Source organism: Plutella xylostella, chromosome Z (genome assembly GCF_932276165.1).
Source record: "Plutella xylostella chromosome Z, ilPluXylo3.1, whole genome shotgun sequence".
Classification (NCBI taxonomy): Eukaryota; Metazoa; Arthropoda; class Insecta; order Lepidoptera; family Plutellidae; genus Plutella; species Plutella xylostella.
In genome coordinates, this window is record NC_064012.1 from 10,263,612 (window position 1) to 10,287,731 (window position 24,120).

General features: G+C 39.9%; 1 protein-coding gene across 1 annotated transcript in view; it reads right to left on the reverse strand.

Moving 5' to 3' along the window:
- The window catches only part of LOC125491194 (protein SCAI), a 51,535-nt gene that overhangs the window by 4,245 nt on the left and 23,170 nt on the right, over positions 1-24,120 (reverse strand). The window contains exons 2-10 of the mRNA XM_048632574.1: positions 21,172-21,384; positions 20,736-20,918; positions 20,264-20,617; positions 19,759-19,997; positions 16,247-16,429; positions 14,357-14,626; positions 13,639-13,830; positions 11,225-11,233; positions 7,837-8,042 (exon numbers count right to left, since the gene is read on the reverse strand). Of these exons, the coding sequence (XP_048488531.1) occupies positions 7,837-8,042; positions 11,225-11,233; positions 13,639-13,830; positions 14,357-14,626; positions 16,247-16,429; positions 19,759-19,997; positions 20,264-20,617; positions 20,736-20,918; positions 21,172-21,272 (1,737 nt within the window). The 5' untranslated portion in view covers positions 21,273-21,384. The remainder of the gene's footprint in view (positions 1-7,836; positions 8,043-11,224; positions 11,234-13,638; positions 13,831-14,356; positions 14,627-16,246; positions 16,430-19,758; positions 19,998-20,263; positions 20,618-20,735; positions 20,919-21,171; positions 21,385-24,120) is intronic.

A 24,120-nucleotide genomic window follows, 5' to 3' on the forward strand; every position in this document is an offset into this window, starting at 1 on the left:
GCATCTGGAGAAGGTACTGACACTTTGCAAATAAAGGACGAGAAAGTTCTAGAGCTCATGAGGACTCAGAGAAGCAACTTTAGATCTTTAATCCGTCTTATTGACAGCTTACATCTTGACAATCTAGTAGAGAAATGGGAGATAGAGGACGAGATAAAATCTCTGAAAGGACGTTGGAATACCATTGACATCTTGCATTTGCAAATAGATAGCATTCTAGAGGGGAGGGATGATACCTATAACAATCAATATTTACTGCATGAAAAATCATTTAAGGATATGAAAAAGCAACTGAACATGAAGTTGAATTTTGTTGACCATTCGCAACAAACTGCACCCAAAGTTGACATACCTATTTTCAGTGGGAATTATTCTCAGTGGCCTACATTTATGGACTTGTTCTCAGAATCAATACATAAGAACCCTAACATGAGCAAGTCCCACAAAATGCAAATATTAAAGTGCAAACTGAAGGGAGAAGCGGAGCGTATCGTACAGCATCTACACATTAGTGCCGAGAATTATGACGCCTGCTGGGATCTGCTGACACATCGTTACAATAATTTGCAACTTCTTTTCACCAAACAAATACAATTATTTCTGAGACAGCCTAATGTAAAAACCCAATCTGCATTCGAAATCAAAAAGCTATTTGACACCTCTATGGAAGTAATACATGCCATTAATAACCTAGGCGTAGATACTATGAATTGGGATCCGATATTAGTGCACATTTTGTGTGAAAAGTTAGATACGCAAACTTACACCGACTACATGGAGTACAGAAAATCGCCGCGTCAGTTAGCGAAACTTCAGGAGTTTATGGATTTCCTAGAGGGAAAATTTACCGCCCTGGAGCCCGTGACAAAGAAAAAACCTGACAACATGACACTGCATAAACCATTTAATGACAACCAACATAATTACCATCGGGAATACAGAACCAATTTTTCCAAGCCATCGTACAATAACGCAATGCATATTCAAGAACACAAGTCATCATGTTCCTTTTGTCGCCAAGACCACGATTTATTTAAATGCACCAAATTCCTAAGTATGTCACCTGATGTTCAATTAAAACATATGGCCCAATTTAACATATGTAAAAACTGCTTGTATTATCACTCTAAAAATTATTGCAAGTCAGAAAAACGATGTCGCGAATGCAACGCTGCACATAATACGTTACTGCACAAGGCCTTTTCTATGAAACCAACGACATCCACTGCAACTAAAATGTCCCCAACATCAACACCATTTACACCAGGAAACCATCAAAAACGTAACGTACATTATGCTATAGGAAGCGATGACGAAATCATGTTAGCAACAGCCCTGTTAAAAGTGAAGGCCACGGATGGTACCTACATGACACTTCGAGCATTTATTGACCCCGGCTCTCAAGTTACTCTGATTACCGAGTCGGCGGCCCAAAAATTAGGATTGCAAAGGACTCAATACAACGCGTGCATAGCAGGAGTGGGTTCCGTGACAAACAAAAGCCGAGGAAAAGTAAACCTTACATGCATGTCCCGACACAACGACTTTACATTTGAAACAGATGCATTAGTCATGTCGCGCGTAGTAAGCAACTTGCCTAACGTAACTTTTGAGAAGAAGAATTGGTCGCATATCGAACATCTGACACTTGCTGACCCAGATTACAATATTTCACGATCAATTGACATTTTACTAGACGCTAGTGTGCATTCTCAAATCATAATGGGAGGATTGCTGACAGGCACAGATTTACAACCTTGTGCACAGCAGACAAAATTAGGATGGATTTTGTCAGGAGGAAGCGGTACGGGCAGAACTTACAACTGCCACGTCATTACAAATAATACAGATGACATCAAAAAATATTGGGAAATGGAGGAAATTACTGAAGCCAAAAATATGACATCTCAAGAGCAATACTGTGAGGACCTTTACGTCAGCACTACCAGACGTTTACAGAATGGACAGTATGAAGTACAGCTACCCATGGTGGCCGATTACAAAGAAAAGTTAGGAGAATCAAAGGGAAAAGCACTGGCCCAGTTCCATCGCCTGGAAAAGAAGCTTAGTAATGACACCGAATTATCTGACAGTTACAAGAAATTTATGCAGGAATATATTGATTTGGAACATATGAAAAAGAGCACAAGCCAATCTGACATCGAATGTTTTTTGCCGCATCATGGGGTAGTAAAACCCGACTCTACTACTACAAAACTCAGAGTAGTGTTCAATGCATCCTCAAAAACATCATCGGGACTCAGCCTTAACGACCTAATGGAATGTGGCCCAAAATTACATCAGGATTTACAAGCTGTACTGATTAGATGGCGCACGTATGAACATGTGTTTTCAGCCGACTGCGAGAAAATGTATAGGATGATATTAGTAGCAGAAAACATGCAACCATTGCAAAAGATATTATGGAGAAATGACATACACGAGCCGATTCAAGAATATGACCTTTGTACTTTGACATTTGGAGAAAAGGCAGCGCCGTACCTTGCTTTAAGAACGCTCAAGCAGTTAGCACAGGATGAGGCACAGAAGTATCCGCTAGCAGCACAGGTGATTGAACGAGAGGTTTACGTGGATGACGTCATGAGTGGAGCACATTGCATTGCAACTGCATTAGAAAAACAACAACAACTTATCAACATGTTAAAAAGTGCAGGATTTAATTTACGAAAATGGTCCAGCAATCATCCAGCATTACTAGAGCATCTGCCAGAAGATCAGAAAAATAAACCGATTGTATTCAAAGATAAGGAAACAACAAAAGCATTAGGTTTACAGTGGATTCCCCAATCAGACAAATTTACATTTAAAAATAAAAATAATGACACCAATGACAAACCGCTGACAAAAAGAATGCTTCTTTCGCAAATATCGAAGTTATTCGACCCCTTAGGCTGGCTAACCCCAATCACAATAAAGGCTAAATTGCTATTTCAAACAGTGTGGACAACCGTCGAAGGTTGGGATGACATCATACCCGAATCATTAACCAAGGACTGGAGAAAACTGCAAGCTGACATGTGTTTAATTGAAGCATTCGACATCCCAAGATGGGTAGGGAATTTGACAAAAAGTTTTGAAATCCACGGATTCTGTGATGCGTCTCAAAAAGTATTTGCGGCCGGCATTTGGATAAAAACACTGACAGACAATGGGGATACAATAGTCCGATTGCTAGTAGCAAAATCAAAACTTGCACCACTAAATAAAACTATCACGTTACCGCGCCTGGAACTATGTGCAACTGTTCTTTTGGCGCAGCTCATGACAAAAGCATTAGAAAATATTGATTACCATAGCCATAACATCACTGTGCATGCCTGGACCGACTCAATGATCGTCCTAGGATGGCTACAAGGCGACCCCAAAAAGTGGAAAAGTTTCGTAGCGAATAGAGTAAAACAAGTTACTTCCGCCATACCTGCATCGTCGTGGCGCTACGTGAAGTCGGAAGAAAATGCTGTCGATTGTGCAACGAGAGGTCTAACACCAGCTCAGTTGCAGCATCATTCTCTCTGGTGGGAAGGTCCACAATGGATAAAAAACCCCGAACTACAACTGCAAACTCCGATCGTAACATCAGCTGTTGACAATAACATACAAATGGAAGCTAAAAATAAACAAGTCAATTCAGCAAAACTGCAGCCGTCTGACATTGTACTCGAGCTACTATATCGCCATAGTAAGTTGAGTCATGTTACGCGAATCGTAGCGTGGATTCTAAGAAGCAAAATATCAAGGACAAACAAACCGGCATACCTCACATCAGCTGAGTTGACGAACGCTTTACATACGATCATTAGAAATGTGCAATTACATGAATTTGGAGATGACATAACCAGACTGAAAACTAAGCAAAACGTTAGCAGGAGAAGCCCCCTACTAAGTTTAAATCCGTTTTTAGATGAAAATGGAATACTGCGGCTAGGTGGAAGATTGACGAAATCAGCATTGCCAGATGACATGAAAAAACCAATCATACTTTCTAGCAAAAGCAGATTAACAGAGCTGATTATCAAACAAGCACACGAAGTACTTTTGCATGGCGGACCCCGATTGACACTGACATACCTACGCAGAAAGTATTGGATACTAGCAGGTCATAGAACAGTGAAGAGTCAGCTTCATCGCTGTGTGACGTGCCGCCGATATAGCCCACAACAAAATAATCAGCTGATGGCAGACCTGCCAAAACCCCGCGTGACAATATCAAGGCCGTTCACCCATACGGGCGTTGACTATACAGGCCACGTAGAGGTTAAGGCTAACAAAGGCAGAGGAATACGCACACTGAAGGGTTACATTGCAGTCTTCGTGTGCCTAGCAACAAAAGCAATACACCTCGAAATGGTGACCGACCTTGACACACCCTCATTCTTGGCTGCATTTAAACGCTTTTGCGCCCGCAGAGGAAAACCAGAGGCATGCTATAGCGATCAAGGAACAAACTTTATTGGTGCAGACAGGATCCTGAAACAGCAATACCAAGATTGTTTAAAATGCATTGACACTACATTTTTAAAAGACGTCAGCGAGATGGGCGTGACATGGCATTTCAATGCTCCCGCATGGCCAACTGCAGGAGGCCTTTGGGAAGCTGCCGTTAAAAGCATGAAGTATCATTTGTATCGAGTCATCGGAAATCAAAAATTGACGTACGAGGAGTTTACCACTTTATTGTGCCAAATAGAGGCTTGTCTCAACTCAAGACCTCTTTGCACGTTGACTGAGGCCGACACAGAACTTGACATCTTGACACCAGGGCACTTTCTCATTGGTGGACCCATACACTCAGTAGCGGAACCGGAAACTGAGCAAATTGACATAAGGAAAAGGTGGCAATTAGTGAGGAAAATGAGTAATGACTTTTGGAAGACATGGTCGAACGAATATCTTACACAGCTGCAATCACGAAGCAAATGGAAGACGAGTCAAAAGGACTTACAGATAAATGACATTGTATGCATAAAAGAGGAGAACCTGCCCGCTGGCAGGTGGGGCATGGGGAGAGTGGTTGAAACCTTTCCCGGAACTGACAAACGCGTAAGAGTGGTTTTGCTAAAAACTGCAAGAGGATACCTAAAAAGACCTATCACAAAGTTGGCAAAACTACTGACAAATGACACTGACACTGACACTGAAGAAGAAGATGACACTACTCAGCAAAATAAACAGCAAAGAACGAGATGTACAAAAAAGAAAATAACAGTTGCAAGCTTACTTTGTTATGCATTTATGTTTTTCATGATGATTATAACACCAACATTGCAAGAAAATGTTACCTACTTTCAAATCACAGAACTGCAACCCAGCAAAATGCTATACTTTGACAAAATATCGGAACTACTACTAATCAGAGATGACTGGAAATTGGTCACATACTATAATATGAGCACCTATTGGCAAGGGATCAATGACATAGAAAATTACGTAATGCACATCAAAAACTTCGCCCGCAAACAAGAATACGACACCCACTCTGAATTAATTATCCGACAATTAGACCACGATATGAACGAGTTAATGTATTACAACTCCATTCTGCAATCTCATCACATTACAAGACGAAAGAGAGGCCTAATCAATGCAGTAGGTTCGGTCACAAATGTATTATTTGGGGTTCTGGATCAAGGATTCGCAGATAAATATGAGGAAGATATCGGAAAGATCCGTCAAAACGATGAACATCTATTACAATTAATTAAAAACCAAACTACTATTTTCGAAGCTCAGCAAAATATCATAAAAAGAAACGAGGCGATAATGAACACACAATTTAAACTTATTTATAAACAGATAGAGGATATCAAGTTACGTATGAATGAATCAAAGGTGTTTTACGAACATCTCTACTACGTGTTAACGGCGAGTACTACAGCCGATCGCATTATTGCAAACCTAAAAGCTATACAACAATTTTTAATAAATACATTGACAAATATGTATCAAGGTCACGTTGATGTGCACCTCTTACCGCCAGAACAGTTAAAAGAGCACCTTAGCTTCGTATCAAAGCATGTACCTACAGATTTAACCTTACCAGATGTAAGGGATAACTTTATTTATATTTACAAACTACTGAGAGGACAGGTACGATTGACAAGGAACTATCTTATTATGGAAATAAAAATCCCACTGATGGCACATGACAAATATGAACTTGATAGAGTCGTGACTCTACCACATTATCAAGGAAAGAGTGTATTAAATACTTATGCAGCTACGGAGTATGTCGCATTCAATGTAATGAAAGGATTAATCATCCCTCTGAACCCAGAAGATATTTCGAGTTGTCTAATCCCAAACGATCAACAGATTTTTTGCAAGGTTAATCACCCACAGTATAATATGCAAGTGTCCAATTCAATATGTAATATCAATTTAAAAACAAACAAAGGCGTGACGTACTGCAATACGGAACGAACAGCTGATTGCAGTGATAAATGGGTCAAGTTACATGACGGTGACACTTGGTTGTACGCGTGCTGCAAAGAATGCTTAGTACGAATTATTTGCCCCGGAGCAATGACTTCAAAACGCTTACTCGGCAACGGACTCATCAAATTACATCAAGGTTGCGTTGTCAAAGGCGATGACTTCACTATTTATGCACATGACGAATTAAATAGCAGATTGATAGTGCAAAATTCTGTAATTGAGGTCCCGAAGATGTCACCTCTGAACGAGGTGATCAACACATCAATACCGACACAGGATTTCCAAATGGAAGTACACGACAAACAGTTTGACAAAATCAACGAAGACATTCAAACGTTGAAGGAGCAGTCTGCAATAGTTACAGTCTCATCGCATGATCTGCATCACTACATCATGATCTACGGAGTACTGACTTTCGGCGTTGTAGCAGTTATAGTGATTAGTTGTTACATGTGTAAAATTAAAGGGCAAATAAAGCAAAACAATCGTGACATTGAAATGAGTGCAGTGAGGCCCAACGCAATAAGTGTTAATGTGGATCAGTGTCGCGCTATGAGTCAATCTGTGTTAAGTGTAGATCTTAACGTACACCCGTCTTTTCACCTCTAACTACCTGACATTTACATAGTGCCCCCCCCCCCCCCCCCTTGCAATAAGTGTTAATGTGGATCAGTGTCGCGCTATGAGTCAATCTGTGTTAAGTGTAGATCAAGCTACGTCACCAATGATGAAAAGACTAGTAAAATTTGACAAAACATGAACAATTTGGACTAATTAATAATATAGAGACATTTAGAACAATAATTTAGATAATTTTTAAGTGATTTACCTTTACGGACATATTTTTAGAAGTTTCTTGTTTTTATTGCACTTAAAAACTTTTTAACTTCCTTTTAAGTTAGTATTTTAGTTTGATTGTATTTGGCAATGAGTACTTACTACTTAATATTCTTTTAATTATTTTACTTCTATAGTTAACTTTTTCTAATTAAAATTTCTTATAATTATGTATGTTGCATTATAAATGTAGTTACTATCTTCTATTCTGGAGATGGGAGAATGTACAAAGTACAACTCTTATGCATGCATTAATGCAGGCATGTGCGACCTACTGACCAATATGATCTTAAATTATGCATTTTCTGTTAATTTAGCACATTGTTTGTCACTGCATTTGGTTGCCATGTAATTTTAGTTCTCAATAAACCATCTTAACGTACACCCGTCTTTTCACCTCTAACTACCTGACATTTACATAGTGCCCCCCCCCCCCCCCCCTTACACTATCATAATTTATTTAAATTATGGCCAGCGAGGGTGTCAAATTCTGATCTGACAGGCGCATCCTACCTTTTGAAATCATTGCTGGGTTTTACTCACATCAAACAGGGCGCTCAGATCCCATATGGCATGCATCAGAGCGGGCTGGTCCAGCAGCTCCGCCTCAGGCAGCGGCGGGAAGGACCGAGGCAGGTGGGTGCGGCCACGGAACGCGCGGTGCATGCGCAGAGTCACCTCGCAGAAGACGTAGCGGACCAGGAGCAGGCGGAAGAACTCATCGCCCATGAAAGCGATGAAGAGCGGGTCTGGAAAGGAGAAGATGAGGGGTGAGAATGTATCAACGGCCTTATAGAGATGTCACAAGAAGGTATATAGTACCTTAGACATATAGTTACCTTCTTTTAGCATCTCTATATAGGAAGAAGAAGGATATATCCGAGAAAGATAGGGCATTTTACTGAATGGACACCAACTTTTATCGACTTTCCACCCTCACAACTGCTACACGCTGGTTATTAGTCAGTGATTGAAGATATTTGTTGGGTCTAATAGTATTTGTCTTTTCCAATCATAACCTTCGAACCGTGTATGAACACAGCAGTTGGGATTCATTACCACGATTATTATAATCCATTCAGCAAACAAACCCTAGTATTTGTCACTGAACCTTTGTCTGTGCCCCGAAGAAAATCAGGCTCGATGCATGGCCAATATCAGAGCAAACCATACGGCAATTAGCTATCATTGCTGCAAAATCATCATCTTCAGTGCATTGTTCCGACATGAGGATATGGAATCCCATCTCAAGTATGTAATTAAGATATTGACGGGAACCATTATCTCCCAAACTTTACGGGATGACGCTTGATCGGGAGTTCGATTCATTAGGCAGAAATGCTCGGCTTTGTATACCATAAGAAGAATTAACGTTTACCTGAGCTCCGCTACCTATTGAGAAGCCGTGCTCATACACCAGGAAAAATGTTGATAGTCGGGACTGGAGGAAGATCTATGTATGTTGTGCATGGTGCATTGTCCCGTGAAGCGCTCTCTAATACGAAATTTCCATCCATCCTTATAAGATCCATCAATTCTTATAAGATCAATTAATCCATCTTTATACGATCCATCCGTCCTTATAAGATACATCCATTATAAGATCGCACGTCAGGCATAATGGCAATAGTGGGGAGTGGGGGCAGATCTACGTCTCCCAAGTAACATTTTTGGTTTTAGGAAGGTTTTGAAAAGGTTCTAGAACCTTTGTATGGAAATCAACTCGTGAGACTTAGAACTCGATAACCTTATATTAACCTTATATTAACCTCCTGAGTGCAAAAAGGGCCCACGTTTTAGAACCATTCTGAGAGCTACAGCAAAACCTATAGCTCAAACCCAGAACCTTTTGAACTACTTACACAGAACCTAAATAAAACCTGCACAACCTTAATTTAACGTTAACATAATCTTGGAAGACAGCTTTTAAGTTCTAAATTAGTCCTGGATGTAACTCTTCTATAACTTGAAACATATTTGATGGATATTTGTAATGCCTTTCCAGGACTCTCGGGTTTTAAAATGTTTCTGTGTAAGATTTTATAATAATTATAATGGCGCCATTACCTGACACTTTCCAAGATTCAAAATGGCTAACTTGTAAGTGTTGTATTAATACAAAATATAGTAAGTAGTTAGGCTGAAGTCAGGAAATACGAAAAACTTGTGCGACTAGCACTTTATCGTGGTACTTTTGAATAATAGTTCTGTATACGTGACGGGCCTTTTGTAAATAATAAATTTGAAGATATTTTAATTAAATAAAATAGAAAAAAAAATGTTTGGTGTAAAGTTATATTAGAAATAAAAGTACTGTCTATATAAAAAAAAAACATATATTTGGAATAGTATAGCACACGCTACTGAATTTTCCCCTACTTAATTAAAATGTATCTTTTTTTAAGTTTTTTTTTTTATTTCAGTGAAAAAATATGGCGGCTGTTAGGAAATTACTAAAAAGCATTAAACATATTTTGAGGATGCCTCTAAAGCTTTAAAATATTCTTGAAAGACTTAAATCATGCTTTTAGCTCATAGCCAGTGCTTAATGCTTTTGGTTTTCACCAAGTAGTCCTAATTTGTTTGCCTAGACAACTCTCATCAGCCTAAAGGTTTAAGGGTCGGCAATAGGCAATCGAGGGTTGGCATTGTCATAGAATTATGTAGTAAATGATGCTCTACAGCCTTGAAAAAAATCACACAGGTAGCCGAAGAGTCTAGCTAGGTGCTGAATCATTCGAATTTAAGTAAATGCTTATGGATAACTGTAAATTAATTACGAAAAACCAGTAAATCACACTCCCGTATTGTAACAACTGTGTCGTAATTATCAAGAATTTTCATATGATTCTTATCAAATTATAAAGATAAATGCTTGGACTAGGCGCTAAATACCTTGTTTTTTAATAAACACACACTTATTTTGTGTAAATTAATCCCAAACTTGAGCAATTTTTTTCCCTCAAATCTTCATACAAATATCTATGGCGGCTTACTGTGTTATAAAATCATAAACACAAGCGACGTTTGACTCAGTCGGCCGGTTTTTTTTTTTTTTTTTTTTTTTTTCTAAATGAAACCTATTTACTGAAGTCGGCCATAAGGGACTTATTCAGTTTTACCCTAACTGTGGGGGAGGCGCCGATAGGCGCCTTCACCCAGATAGGCGCCTTCACCCAGGTCAGTCGGCCGGTGGCCTCCAAAGAAGGGTCACGTCGGTTTAGGCGGCACTGACAGCTCGCGATCTAATTGTGTACAGACACAAAATCACTGCACATTGGTTGTCATTGCACTTTTTCAACTTTTATGACACCAACATAATTTGATTTGAAATTGAGGAAGCATAATTCTTATACTATATTCAATAAATTAAATGATAATGTTTTTTATTAGTTAGGTCCATGGTACTTCTTGATTAAATTATAATTATTAATGCCTAACTAAAACTCACTAATATAAAATTAAAATTAAACTAAAAAGAAGACGCTGGCCAGATCGCTGCCACTGTTGGGTAGGGTACCCAAGACGCTGGCCGCGTTACCCCGCTATATAGCGATGCTTAGCCTTTGTGATAGGTAAGTGCCAGCCCTAGGGTCCCTTGAGACTTCTATTAGTCTGCTGCTGATGTCTTTAAAAAGCTGACGTGCCTCCCCACGGCCCTGGGATGAGGAGCAGGAATATAGTGAATGGATCTAAGTGATGACAATACGTAGGAAGATTAGGTTAGGATTCAAAAACACAGTCTCATGGTGCTGGTTGAGGCATGGTCTCGTGAGGATCTGATGAGGGCAGTAACACGGAGGTGACTGAATTTTATTTCAAAGATTTAATAGCTAAAAGCATCGAGTTTGGGCGCGGTGGTAGCTCAGTCGGGTAAGCGCCCGCTTCTCACGCAAGAGATGCGGGTTCGAATCACGGCGCTGACATGTACCAATAAGTTCTTTTAACTTAAGTACAATGTATACCATCGCTCTAACGGTGAAGGAAAACATCGTGAGGAAACCTGCATATCTAGATTTAGCACATCTAGATATGTGAACCCACCAACCCGCAGTGGACCAGCGTGGTGGGAAATGGTTCAAGCTTAGGAAGGCAGTTTAGACCTTGGGGATATGCACAAAGGTTCCACTCTAGAGAGCCAGGTGCAGGTACTTACACCCCCACAGAGAATAGAATAGAATCGAGTTTGGGCTATTAAGTATGTTTTTCAAAGAGAGAGAGAAAGATATTTTAGGTTTCCTCTGGATTAGTTAGGTTTACTGGGTTTACTAAATTCATTCGTAACGTAAAATTGTCTATGACGGAATTTCTTCTATAGACAGTAGCCACTAATAAAAACAACGATATATGGCGTGATTTGCAAAAGTACCTATCTAGTCAACCTGCCACGGGGTGACTTCGGTGGGTAACTCAGAATAATACTAGGTACTTATATGTTATTGCATCAATAATAAAAAAATCAAGAAAATATTCAAAGTTTCCATCCTCGCTTTTCACGCACACAAATCACAAACTCATGCCTTGTTCTAGGAGCAGGGTCTACCCTGGTGCATTTCCATGACCACTTTTCATTAGCGTCCCACCGGTTTCGATGCTCAGCGGAATAGCACCATTAACCATTATTATTCTGAGATATCATCACTTCTTATTCTGAGTTACCCAACATAAAATCACGCCATCTATTGAAATCATTTTTTAAATTAGGATTTGTCTATGGTGTGGTCCCCAAATTTAAGGGTAAAAGCCAAATAATTATATTTTAACCTTTTTTTATACCTATTATATTAAAAGACCTATTCAACGATAACCTACCTACACCATCAAAATAACCGGAAAAAATATCAGCCCCAATTTACTTGTATGGGAGAGGGAGTACCCCAATTTTTTTTGGGTACTCCTCATATCTATGCGAATTATCAGCTTGATATCTTTACCCGTTTCTGAGAAAAAGGGCAGTGACAGACAGTCAGTCAGACAGACGGACAACAAAGAGATCTTATAACGGTTGCTTTTTTCCTTTTGAGGTACGAAACTCTAAAAATATGAAAAAATATTATTCTGCCACCAAAAAATATACTTACAAACATACATACATACAATCAAAAAACATTACTCTCCTCCTTCGGCAGTCGGGTTAAAACAAGTGAGACTGATTCGGAACTTTTGTTCTACGAGTTTTAAAAATTAACCAAAAAAAACCTTTATCATAGAAACTTTGTTGACACGTGACTTTTTACCATGGAAAACGAATTTTTTTTTTCGCGTTTTTGCAAAACTCGTAGAACTAAAGTTGTTCAGAATGACCCCTTGAGTCATCCCCTTTCGGCTTAGTATACCCTTAGTATAACTTATTATCTACACTTTAATACCTGTAGTTCCCTTTCTACAAGTAAATACCACATTTGTTTAGAAATCTAATCGGGTTCCGAGTATGGAGAAAAGTGGCACCCCTATTAATTTCTACTCTTTCCTGGTGCTTACCAGTGTAATTAAAAATTAAACTTACCCTCAAATCACTACTTGAAAATAATTGTCAATAAAGTTGGCGAGTAAAAGTTTATCGACCCACTGTGCAAACTTAACATGTGTGCGTGTCACTGCGTGTGCTGTGTGAAGAGCCTTAAGATAGGTTTTAAAAATTACTTATATGTGATTTCAACATTCCATAACTTTATGGTTGTATTGACGTTAAAAATTTAACCTTAAGCTCTCACTTTAGCACAAATGCTAGCTTTTCTAGAACCTTATCAGGAGTCTACGACAACTATAAGATCCTAGAACTGTATGCTCTTGAAATACAAGTTAAAATAACGTTAATTTAAACTCTTATCAGCAGCTCCAAGGTTGTATTAATAAACAATTGGTGTTAGGACTTATTAATCATTCTCAAGTACTCAATAGGACCAGATAGCAAAGCATTAACCTTTTCACAACCCTTATAAAGCCTAAAGGCATTTCTTACAACCTAAGCTCGAATGAAATGTTACTTGCTGTTGTATCATCGTCGGCGTTGAAGCGCTCGATGATGGTCTGGCCGCGGTCCCACCCCACCGTGGAGACCGTGGTCGCACGTCAGACAGAATGCCTACTCGTATTACGATACGATAGAAGGGAGTGGAGGAAGACCTGCGTCTGTTTGTATCGTTCTAATATGAAATTGACATAAATCCTTATAATATCCATCCATCCTTATAAGATACATCCATCACTATAAGATCGCATGTCAGGCAGAACGCCGATACGAGCGAAAGCAGGAGAACTACGTATGTTGTATCAGCTGGTGCATTATCCCGTGAAGCGCTCTCTAATACGGAATAGCCATCCATCTTTAGAATACCACAATACCTGACTTCTCTAACTCACCTGAGCTTCGGGACCTGGTGAGCAGCCGGGAAGCGTCGGCGTTGAAGCGCTCGATGATGGTCTGGCCGCGGTCCCACTCCACCGTGGACACCGTGGTGATCTCGCACGTCAGGCAGAAGGCAGACAGGGGCGAGTGGAGGAAGAGCGTGAACAGCGAGCCTGAACGGTTCAGGTCTGTGGATGAGAGTGGAGAACATGTTTTAAGTGTGATAATAGATACATGGTTGTTGTAAATAAGATGATTAATAAATTCAGGTTTAAAGTAAAGCTGTTTTTAACTACGTGCGGATTTCATCACGCACGCGGGATGGCGCGCCATTTTCCCGCGTCTCGCGTGCATTAACCGCACGCGGGATTAACCGCTGACGTGCATAAACCACTACTCCCTGGTTATCCTCTAACCGACTATGGAGAAATTGGCCCTAAACGTCATCTCCATATAAAATTCATGACAGATGTGTCAAGAGTCAACCACTACTTCCTGGTTATGCTCTAACCGACTATGGACAAATTGGCACTAAAACCACTAAGGTCCCAACTGGTTATATACCTAGCTGTCAGTGCTAGGTGCGAATCTGCAAAATCATTGCAGAGCCTACAATCCTCATGTATTCTTAAAACCTAATTCATTTTTCTTTCAACTGCCCTAGCTGTGGTGGACCAGTCCAGTCCAGTTAAGAATAAACAGCTTTATGTATACCTTGGAGAGGGGAAGGAAGTTCAACCGGTGACATCAAGATCACCAACGGCTGGCCGAAGTGCATCGGAATATTCTGGAAGACGTAGGAGTTTTCAGAGTCAACAATGATCATCAGGGGGCGACGGGTGAAGGGGTAAAGGTCACCGGGGTGCAGGCATGAGATCTCCTTGGCTTTAGGGGACGGTTTCCCCTCCCGTTGGAGGTCCCGATCACGGTGGCCGGTCTCAGACCTAGCAGAGCAGGTGACAACGCCACCGTAGTCGTAGCCGACTGTAATAGAAAGAAAAAGTTTGTGTTAAAATTTATATAAAAAACTATTTAAGTATATCTAGTAAAAAAATTAAACGAAAAATATGTTGTTGAGCGCATATATAACTCAATAGCGCTCGAAAAAGATTTTTACTATTTTAAAAAAATGGCAATTAATTATTAGTTACGGGCCAACTATTCCTTTGATATTGGTTGTTTGAAAATGGTTGATATTAATTAAAAAGTGTAAAAAGTTTTCTCCCGAAACCAGAATTTCATCAAGAAAAGTACCTGTTGTCAGTCGCGTGCTGCAGTGCATCTCTATCGCACCCGTGCCCGGTGCATGAGAGCACAAGCGATAGCAAAAAGGTTTTCCTAAATACCTATTTTACTAGAATCGCGAAGGTATACTCTCCTCTTAAAAACTGCTCCTTTGTTTTTCCTATATAAATGTAAACGTGACGACGAAAGCTAGTTTTTACTATTTTTTATCTCCCTACTCCCTATCCTACGTAACCGTAATGGAGGAGTCGGTACATCGACGTTTTTCCTGTTTATTAAATTAAGAACTCACATGATGCATTTCCACGGAAAATCTTTTAAAAGCTTTGATAAACAATGTAAGAACAAAAAAATATCTGCATTTTGTTTACTGTTAAACCGTGTATTTTTTAAATTCAACCTTATGAATAAAGTCTCAAATCTTCTAACCGAACTAACTCAAAACAAGAGCTCACTAGGAAAGTGAGCTGTTATTTTATAGAGACGTTTTTTTTCTAAGACACTCCATCTTGTTCGTATATTGTTTATCAAAGTTTAAAAGCCATTCGTTGTTCGTCCTAAATGCAATTAAAGTACCAATAGAGCCTATTATTATAAAAGCCGGCTACGGACGGCTACTGATATTGAAAGTTAACTATCTAAAGTGGCAATAGACCGACCACATACAGTACATACACATAGATATATACCTATATAATATATGTATGTGCGTCTAAGACCCGATACCTAATAGGATAAAGATTAAAGACTGATTTGCCCAAATTTATTACATGTGAGTCAAATCATCCTTTCTTTTTGTAGCATAGCTACAGACACACAAATAAAGACGACAAACTTAAAACGCCTGTTACGGTTAATCATTACCGCTCGCGGTATCGCAACTTTTTGATAACGAACGTACCTACATACATCTAGGTACTAAGTAATTAATGACAGTTAGCCCCTGTTCCACAATGTCTGGTTAGTCGCTACCTGTCGGATAAAATACATGCTGTCACTGTCTAAAAAATAATAACAGAAAGTGACAGTATGTATTTTATCCGTCAGGTAGCCACTAACCAGACATTGTGGAACAGACCCTTATAGTTATAATTAATTACAAATTATTTTTTACCAAAACAGTAACAGGTTGGTCTAGCCATTTAAAAAAGCTGCAGTGAGTCTGTCTGCAGCGCAAAGTTGACCTCATCAAGTAAATAATTGATGATATGAATTTGGTGTTACGGTAAATACTTTATAGGTTACTGTAAATTCTGAATGTGAGTTAAGTGCGACGCAAAACTTTTGTCACGTCTTGGCGTGCTAGTCTTGCACCCCGTGGCTTTCAGTATGACATTGCAACTAGCATATTATACTCACTGTCATCAGCATGTTTGCTGGTAGTCCCGAAGTGGCCATCAGCAGAAATGTAGAGCAGCAGCGCTCCATTATGTGGAAGGTCCTTGCATCCACTGCTGAGGTACACCAGCACTTGGTGGAGAGACGGCTTGAACAGCAGGTACTTGTGCGGGTTCTCGCGGTTGTTAGTGTAGTCCAGATAACCTGGAAGCGGAGATAAGAATGGGTAATTACGCGCCGGTATTAGGTTACGCTGGCAAAGTCGCATAAAACACATCTGGTAAAAATACGCAAAACGCAAGGAGTAGCGGGAATGAAAGAGAAGATGAAGAAGAAGAAAACCCAATTCGCATTTATACAATTTTATACCGCATGTGCAATTTTCTGTCATATCAAAGTTAATGCAAGCAATAGAAATACCTAACAAATGTTTCATATGTATTGCAAGAGATATCTTTCGAACGTTCTTGCAATGACGGTTTTGCAATGTCGCTAAGTGCAGTAAATTTAAACAGAAACATCCTGAATGCAACCAATAGAACAATGCTACTGGAGGGTCACTCTATCTGACGAAAAACTAAGTTTCGGAGCGCGGCTGCGCTACCCCCGACTCTATCTTATTTTATTAAACGTGCCGATTGCACGATAGCTCTCTTCGTTCCTTTTTCGTCAGAATAGAGTAGCCCTCCTGATGGCTCCTAACCTGTCAACGCTTGCATATCCGGTATCGTTACTACCTGCACTTTAAATGGCGTCCTACATTATTGTCTGGTTATCGATAGTCTATCGATAGTGGCACATTTAGCCACAGAATATCGCCAGCACAACGTATAAGTAGTTTTAAATTGATTTCTCTAGATCGCGAAGTAAATTAATAACATTTACGAAGTAATTAGAGTCAAATTCAATGCATTTTTTATCCGTTGTCAAAACAAGTTTGCGATAGGTACAGTGTTGTTAAAACAACGTAAAACACGTTTTGTATAGCTCCTTTCGGTGTTATAAAATAAATAAAATATATTTAACTCAGATACCTAATAATATCCATAGAGTAACATTTAGATTAAACTTAAATTATAAAAAACACTCATTACATACCTACATGCACGAGATCATAATAAAATAAAATTCCTACAATTAATTTACCACACAATCCACATAAAATCAAATGAGTACAAAATGGTGATTTTTATTAAAGTTACGAGTGTTTACAAACACACTTATTTTTTATAAACATAAGATAAACAACAAATTGTACTCGACGACTCGACTCCGGTGGATTACAAATATAGGAAATCTTGTGAATAGTATTAGAATAGTAATATATTTGTATGAAGGCACGCGATCGCTTGCACAGAGAAGTACATACACTCGCGAGCAACCAAATCGACTCAAGCCTTGACGGCGCAAACATACATTAATACAAGTAAAATTATGAATAGAAATAATAAAAATGATATGTCATTTAAAAGCTTAAGATGTCAGCTTTAATTTGATATCATTATTATTGAAATCCATTCATCATTTTTGAAATAAATGATGTCTGAACGCAATTGTAGGAAAAACGGGAATTTAGGAAAAAAGGGTATGGGTATCGTATTATACAAATTAAACAAAAAATGTTAAGATAAAAATTTATTTATTTAAATCAATACTTTGTATTGCCCCCTCTTGCCCTAATTACAGCCTGCAGCCTGTTTCTCATAGACCTTATCAACTTTTTGACAGTTTCCTGAGGAATGCCGTCCCACTCCTCTAATAAAGCTGTCTTCAGCTCGTCCACGCTTGCAGGGACTGGATTCCTGGCCCGAACTCTTCTTTTGAGCTCGTCCCATAAGTGTTCGATGGGATTCAGGTCAGGACTGAGCGCAGGCCAGTCCATCGTGCGCAATTCCTTCTCTCTCAGAAACTGCCGACTGACTCGTGCCGTGTGGCAGCGGGCATTGTCGTGCATTAGCACGAAGTCTTCACCGACAAATTCTGCATAGGGCACAACATGACCGAGTAGAATGTCGGTGATGTACCGATCAGCTGTTAACCCGCCTCCTCGGCCGCCTCCAGGCACGAAAACAAGTGCGGTTTTTCCCTCTAGAGAAATACCAGCCCACATCATGCAGGAACCGCCGCCATATGCTACTGTTTCAGCGAAACAACATTGGGCAAATCGTTCCCCCGGACGCCGGTAGACCCGGCCTCTCCTGTCACTGCCATGCAGACACACTCTGCACTCATCAGTAAACAGGACCGACCGCCATTGCGCAATGCTCCAATCGAGATGCTCTCGAGCAAACTGAAGACGCGCTTGTCGGTGGCCTGCAGTCAATTTGGGGCCTGATGCAGGTCTTTTTGGTGTCAAGTTGGCTTCCTTCAAGCGTCTTCTCACTGTCCACTCGCTGACAGCCACTTGTCGTACACGTCTCAGTTCTTGCTGCACATCAACGCCCGTAAGGTGTCGATTGCGCAGCGAGGTTGAGACAATGAAGCGGTCGTCTCTCTCTGAAGTGCAGCGGTGGCGGCCCGTTCTTGGTCTTCGATTGAAGGCACCAGTCTCTTGGAACCGTCTGTATACTCGGGATACAGCAGACTGGCTCAAGTGGAGCTGGGCAGCGACTGCTCGCTGACTTAACCCTTGTTGCAGCAAGGCAACAACTTGAGCAGCTTCTTCTGGTGTGGTATCCATGGGTTTGCGAAAACAAGGAATACAATGCAACGAGATGTGTACCGGTCAACTTGCAACAAGCGACTGATAAGGTACACCGGATGTGGAAAGGTTTTATAGCGGGATCAGGTAGCGCAAGGCGTGGATTCCTAATGAGGTAATTAACACTGACGGGCAATTAAAATGCGTCATTAAATCTGCGCTTAGTTTTTTTTTATGGTATTGATCTTAATTGAAAGCCTAATTCTTCAGCTTTCGAATGACATATCACTTTTATATTTACCATTTATCGTTTTAGGAAAATCAATGTATATGTGCGCCGTGAAGGCTTGAGTCGATTTGGTTGCTCGCGAGTGTACTTATCGAGAAAACTCCATCTCAAATATATTGAAAGCTTGAAGGTTTACCGATAAATATAAAGTTGTGCCTAAACATTCTAACTAAATATACCGGTATTGCAGAAGAGATAAAGTTAACTGAAGGGTAGTAACTCAGATGTTGAGTTTAAACAACTTGTGTTCAAACTGATCAGCTGATTAAAGAGTAAGTAGAATTTGAAATTCGCAAAAACAACAAAAGTTTTATCCTTAGTCACAACACTCACAACTCACATCGATACAACACAACATTAATGGTGGTCTTCGATCAGCGAGGTAAGACAAAACTAAAAAAACTTTACAGATTAAAAAAATCTTTCAACTCAATTCTGGTCTCGCATCTCGCATCGCCGGTAGAAGACCACATTTAGGCTTACTATGTCCTTTTCACCCCAAACTCTTTCGTAGCGCGAGCAGCATATAAGGTTCCACTCGAGTCACGTACAGGAGCTTCAACCCCCCCAGAATAGAATAGAATAGAAAAGAATAGTACGAACCTCGGGCAGCGGGGGCACCCGGGGTGGAAGGGTAGCCGCGAGCGCGCGGAGACCCATCATAGGTGGGCAGGAAATCTTCACGAGACTCACGTTCCAGGGTCTGCAGGATCCTGAACATGTCCATGGTGAGCTCGGAGAACTTGACCTGCTCGGAGCGGCTGCCGATGATCACTATCTCCTCCAGAGTGAGGGTCATCAGGTGGGACCGCTCGACCGGGGCCGACGTCAGAGCGGTTAACCTAGGGAAGAATGTTGAAGTGAAAATTCAAGTCCCGTGTGCTTAAAACTCAACGTGATTATGTCATTGCAAATTATAATGTTTGTATCAAACTTATGATTTTATGGAATATCGTTCCGTGATTATACAAAAATTCTCTCTTTTTGTATACTGACTGACGATTTACTCTAGACACCGAATCTCGAAGATTTACAGTAAATAATCATTTTGCTGAAATTTCGCAGGGTATAAAGTTTTTGGAATAAGGGTGCGATGATGGTGACATACCTGTGGCTGAGGGTGACGGGGAAGTTGTCGTCAGTGAGCACCATGACAGCTGGCTCGGCCTTCACGAACGACTTGACCTCATCGACCACCACCGACCACTCCATCTGGTCCTCCGGGTCATAAGTGTTCCCATAATCAACTATCTGGTTAACTAGTTCCTTAATTAACTCCCTCACTAACTTCATCTTCTTAAGTAGCAGGCATACTACTATAAATCTAGCATAATATCTCAACTTTTTGACCATCAAGTCGGATCTGTCTTCCTTGACGGCTTTTGTATAGTAAGAGCGACCGCGTATAGCGTAGTAGAAAGAGTATGCCTCGTTCAAATAAGCCGTCTCGCTAGTCCGCAAGCTGAAATAAAATATAGGTATCATGATTTGCTTATTATGTGGGTAAGGTATGTATGTATATATTGTAGCTTTCAGGAAATTGAAAAGCAGTTTTTAAAACATCTGTTTTAAAATCTTACTAGAAGTGGTAGTAGAGTTGCCCGATTTTGGAAGCGATTTCCCCGATCTGCCAACGTTTTAGGCCATACTTCATATCCAGCGTCTCCCGGTGTTGTTGCTGATACTTCCATATCTTGGTGTACACATCGAATGTCCTCCCGAAATGGGCGTACCATTGCTTGTGCCCATACTGGGGGAGATCCCTGAAAATTTCCGTACATATAATAGAATGTAGAGAAGCAAGTGTATCAATTGTTAAATTATTTTTTTTAAGTTACTAGATAATTATGTACTTCTATAGGAAAGTGTAATAACTGTAGCGGTGATTCTAAGCCTAAGCGGCGGTCTCCACAGGCGAGAGAATCGTGACTATAGTCCGTTCTTCTATCGTCGGGTAGTCTCCACAGAGTTTAAAGGCGGTCGGTTGAGAATAGTCCCAGCTTTACGCCACATTACCTGAGTCCATTGAACAGTTGCTTGGACTTCTCGAGCAGATGGCAGAACTCGATGATGACCTTCCTCTCGTGTTCGGTGAGGTTGGCGTGGGAGCCCACCATGCTGGAGTCGGAGAGGCGAAGGGGCCCCGGGGGGAGGCCCCTTCGCCTGTAGTGGCTTGGCCCCGGGTGCGTGTTGAAATCGCTCTCTTCCGGGGCGTAGAATTGTTGAGCACTGCAACAATAATGTCTAAGCATAATAGCCTATAGAACAATGCGGTCTCGAATACTCAATGATAAGGGGTGATGCACAAATAAATGACTTTCCAAAACAGCGCAGCAGTATTTCTCAGTACTATATAAAATGTAGTTTTTAGAGTTTTTTTATAAGAACTCGTAGTTTGCGAGCGTCCATAGGCGTTAGTACGCATTTAGAATCTATATAGGTATGAGCAATCGTTCGTCCAATCCAATTACTACAGTGACATAAATGGAAAATTAAGTAAGTAATCGCGTAATTCCTTCTGACTGTACATAACTTTCAAAAACACATTTTAGAAAAAGGAAAGTTCTAAAATATTTTCTTGAAAAGGGTAAAGCTTTGCTTTGATGGAACAAATAGAACAAACGTTAAAGAATAAAGATGTAAACAAACAAGTTATTTCATACAAAGGAGAGGCCGCCAAAATTTCGACCAAGTTATATTCCATTTATATCTGACCTGAAAACTGAGACTTTTAGATATTCATGAATACAGAGCAAGAGACTATTACAATATAACACGAATACAAATACAGTGCAAAACCGAACGAGATGTTTAGGTCTGAAAGGTCCCTACGATCTACATGCAATCGATCTAATTAACCCATTAGTAACAAAATACTACTCCCTACTGAGAACATGGATGTAAAAATAAACACACTGAGTTAACCATTGACTGAGAAAACTAAGTACCTAGGTGGGAGTTATGTTATAGTGACGTCTACTTATTTAGATCTATTGAGCTCATAATATTATTAAGTAATAAGTTTACATGCTGAAAGTAAAATTATAAGTACTATGATAACTAAACAAGGAAATCTAAAGTCAAAACCATCTTATAACTAAATGGTCTAGACGCGAAAGTTTGTATAAATTGCCTACCCATACTTAAAAACTACTGAACGATATTTCATGAAAAGTGGAATGCAGGAAATGGCTCCCAGGATTATAATATAGGCTTTATCCCGGAACTCCCACGGAAAACTTGTAATAGCAAACCAAAGCGTGCTTACGACAGCTAGGGTAATATACACTCACAAGCAATGAAAAAGATCCAATGAGAAAAGATCCAAATTATTCCTAAACGGAAAGGGCTAGTCTGTTTTTTTTTATCTCAGATACTAAATAGGCAGATTTTGAATAATTCATCAACAGTCGATTTTCGCGCGATTAAGTGACGTATCGTTCTATTGGCGGGACAATCGTCTGTTGATAAACAGTTCGGAATCTGTCAGTTTAGTATCTGGGATAAAAAAATTGTCTTTAGAGTGTATATTTAAGTTACAGACAGATTTTGAATGATTCATCAACAGTCGATTGTCCCGCGATTAAGTGACGTATCATTCTATTGGCGGGAAAACCGACTGTTAATGAACCGTTCGGAATCTGTCAGTTTAGTATCTGAGATTAAAAACACAGACTAGAGTGTATATTTAAGTTATGTCTGCGTGGCCGCCATCATCGGCATCGCTCGGCCAACATACCACTCACTGGCCAGGCGAGGCTGCGGCTGAGGCGCATAGATGCCCACGGTTGGTTTAGACAGAGAATTCGATTATCCGAGAATTCGACTACACCAACTATTCTAATATATTACATAACGCGTCTTTGTACCTTCTCCTTGTTTGGTTTAAAAGACCTTTCGTACATCAATAAACACTTCTGAGTTCACTCGCTACTGCATCTTACAAAGACACGTTTTAAAAGATATGCTTCGTATCTTGTTTAGAGTTTACACGATTTATGCATTTGTTACTAATCAAATTTATTTAAATTGCCTATTGTACGTTGTTTCTATTCCTAATCTGTAAGTATGTTGCCCCATATTGTTGTAATGTACATAAAGCGATTCTAGAGGTAAGTACTCGAGATGATTGAAATCCGGAATAGGTTAATGATTCAAAAAGATTATAGGAATCCAAAGTTTAATAACAAAAAAAATAAACGGCGGTTTTCATAAAAATAACTCACATCAGCTTCACGCAAATAAATATAGTTTACGGCACGTGTAACCTTAACATTTAACAGAAGTAATATATAATAATATGTATTCAGTTTGGGATAACACTGACCTGCTTTCCGATTGGTCTCTAATTTAGGACAACTGGGGCCCTATTGCGAAGTGAAAATGAAGTATCATTTACGAAGTAGGTAATACAATAAATAGGTAATACAATAAGTGCCAAATTAAATTCAATTTTGAATCCTAAAATCGTTATCAAAACAAGTCTGCGATAGGGGGCGGTGGTAGCTTAGTTGGGTAAGCGCCCGCTTCTCATCGGGATGCGGGTTCGAATCCCGGCGCTGACATATTGTACCAATAACTTCTTTGAGTTTAAGTGCATTGTATACCATCGCTCTTACGGTGAAGAAAAACATCGTGAGGAAACCTGCATATATCTAGATTAAGCATATCTGGATATGTGAACCCACCAACCCGCAGTAGACCAGCGTGGTGGGAAATGGTCCAAGCTTAGAAAGGCAGTTTAGACGTTGGGGATATGCACAAAGGTACAGAATAGAATAGAATAGGGGGCTGGCTGGGACTATTACAAAGAATCAAATGACAATGGGCGTTTTGGGACCTATGTCCAATAAAGATGAGACATAAATCGTTGGATAGTTCTTTTCAAGTGAGCAAAAAAGTATTATGACGACAAATCCGTATAAGTTGTCCATTTTGAAATATATTCGTCGGAAGAAAGTATTT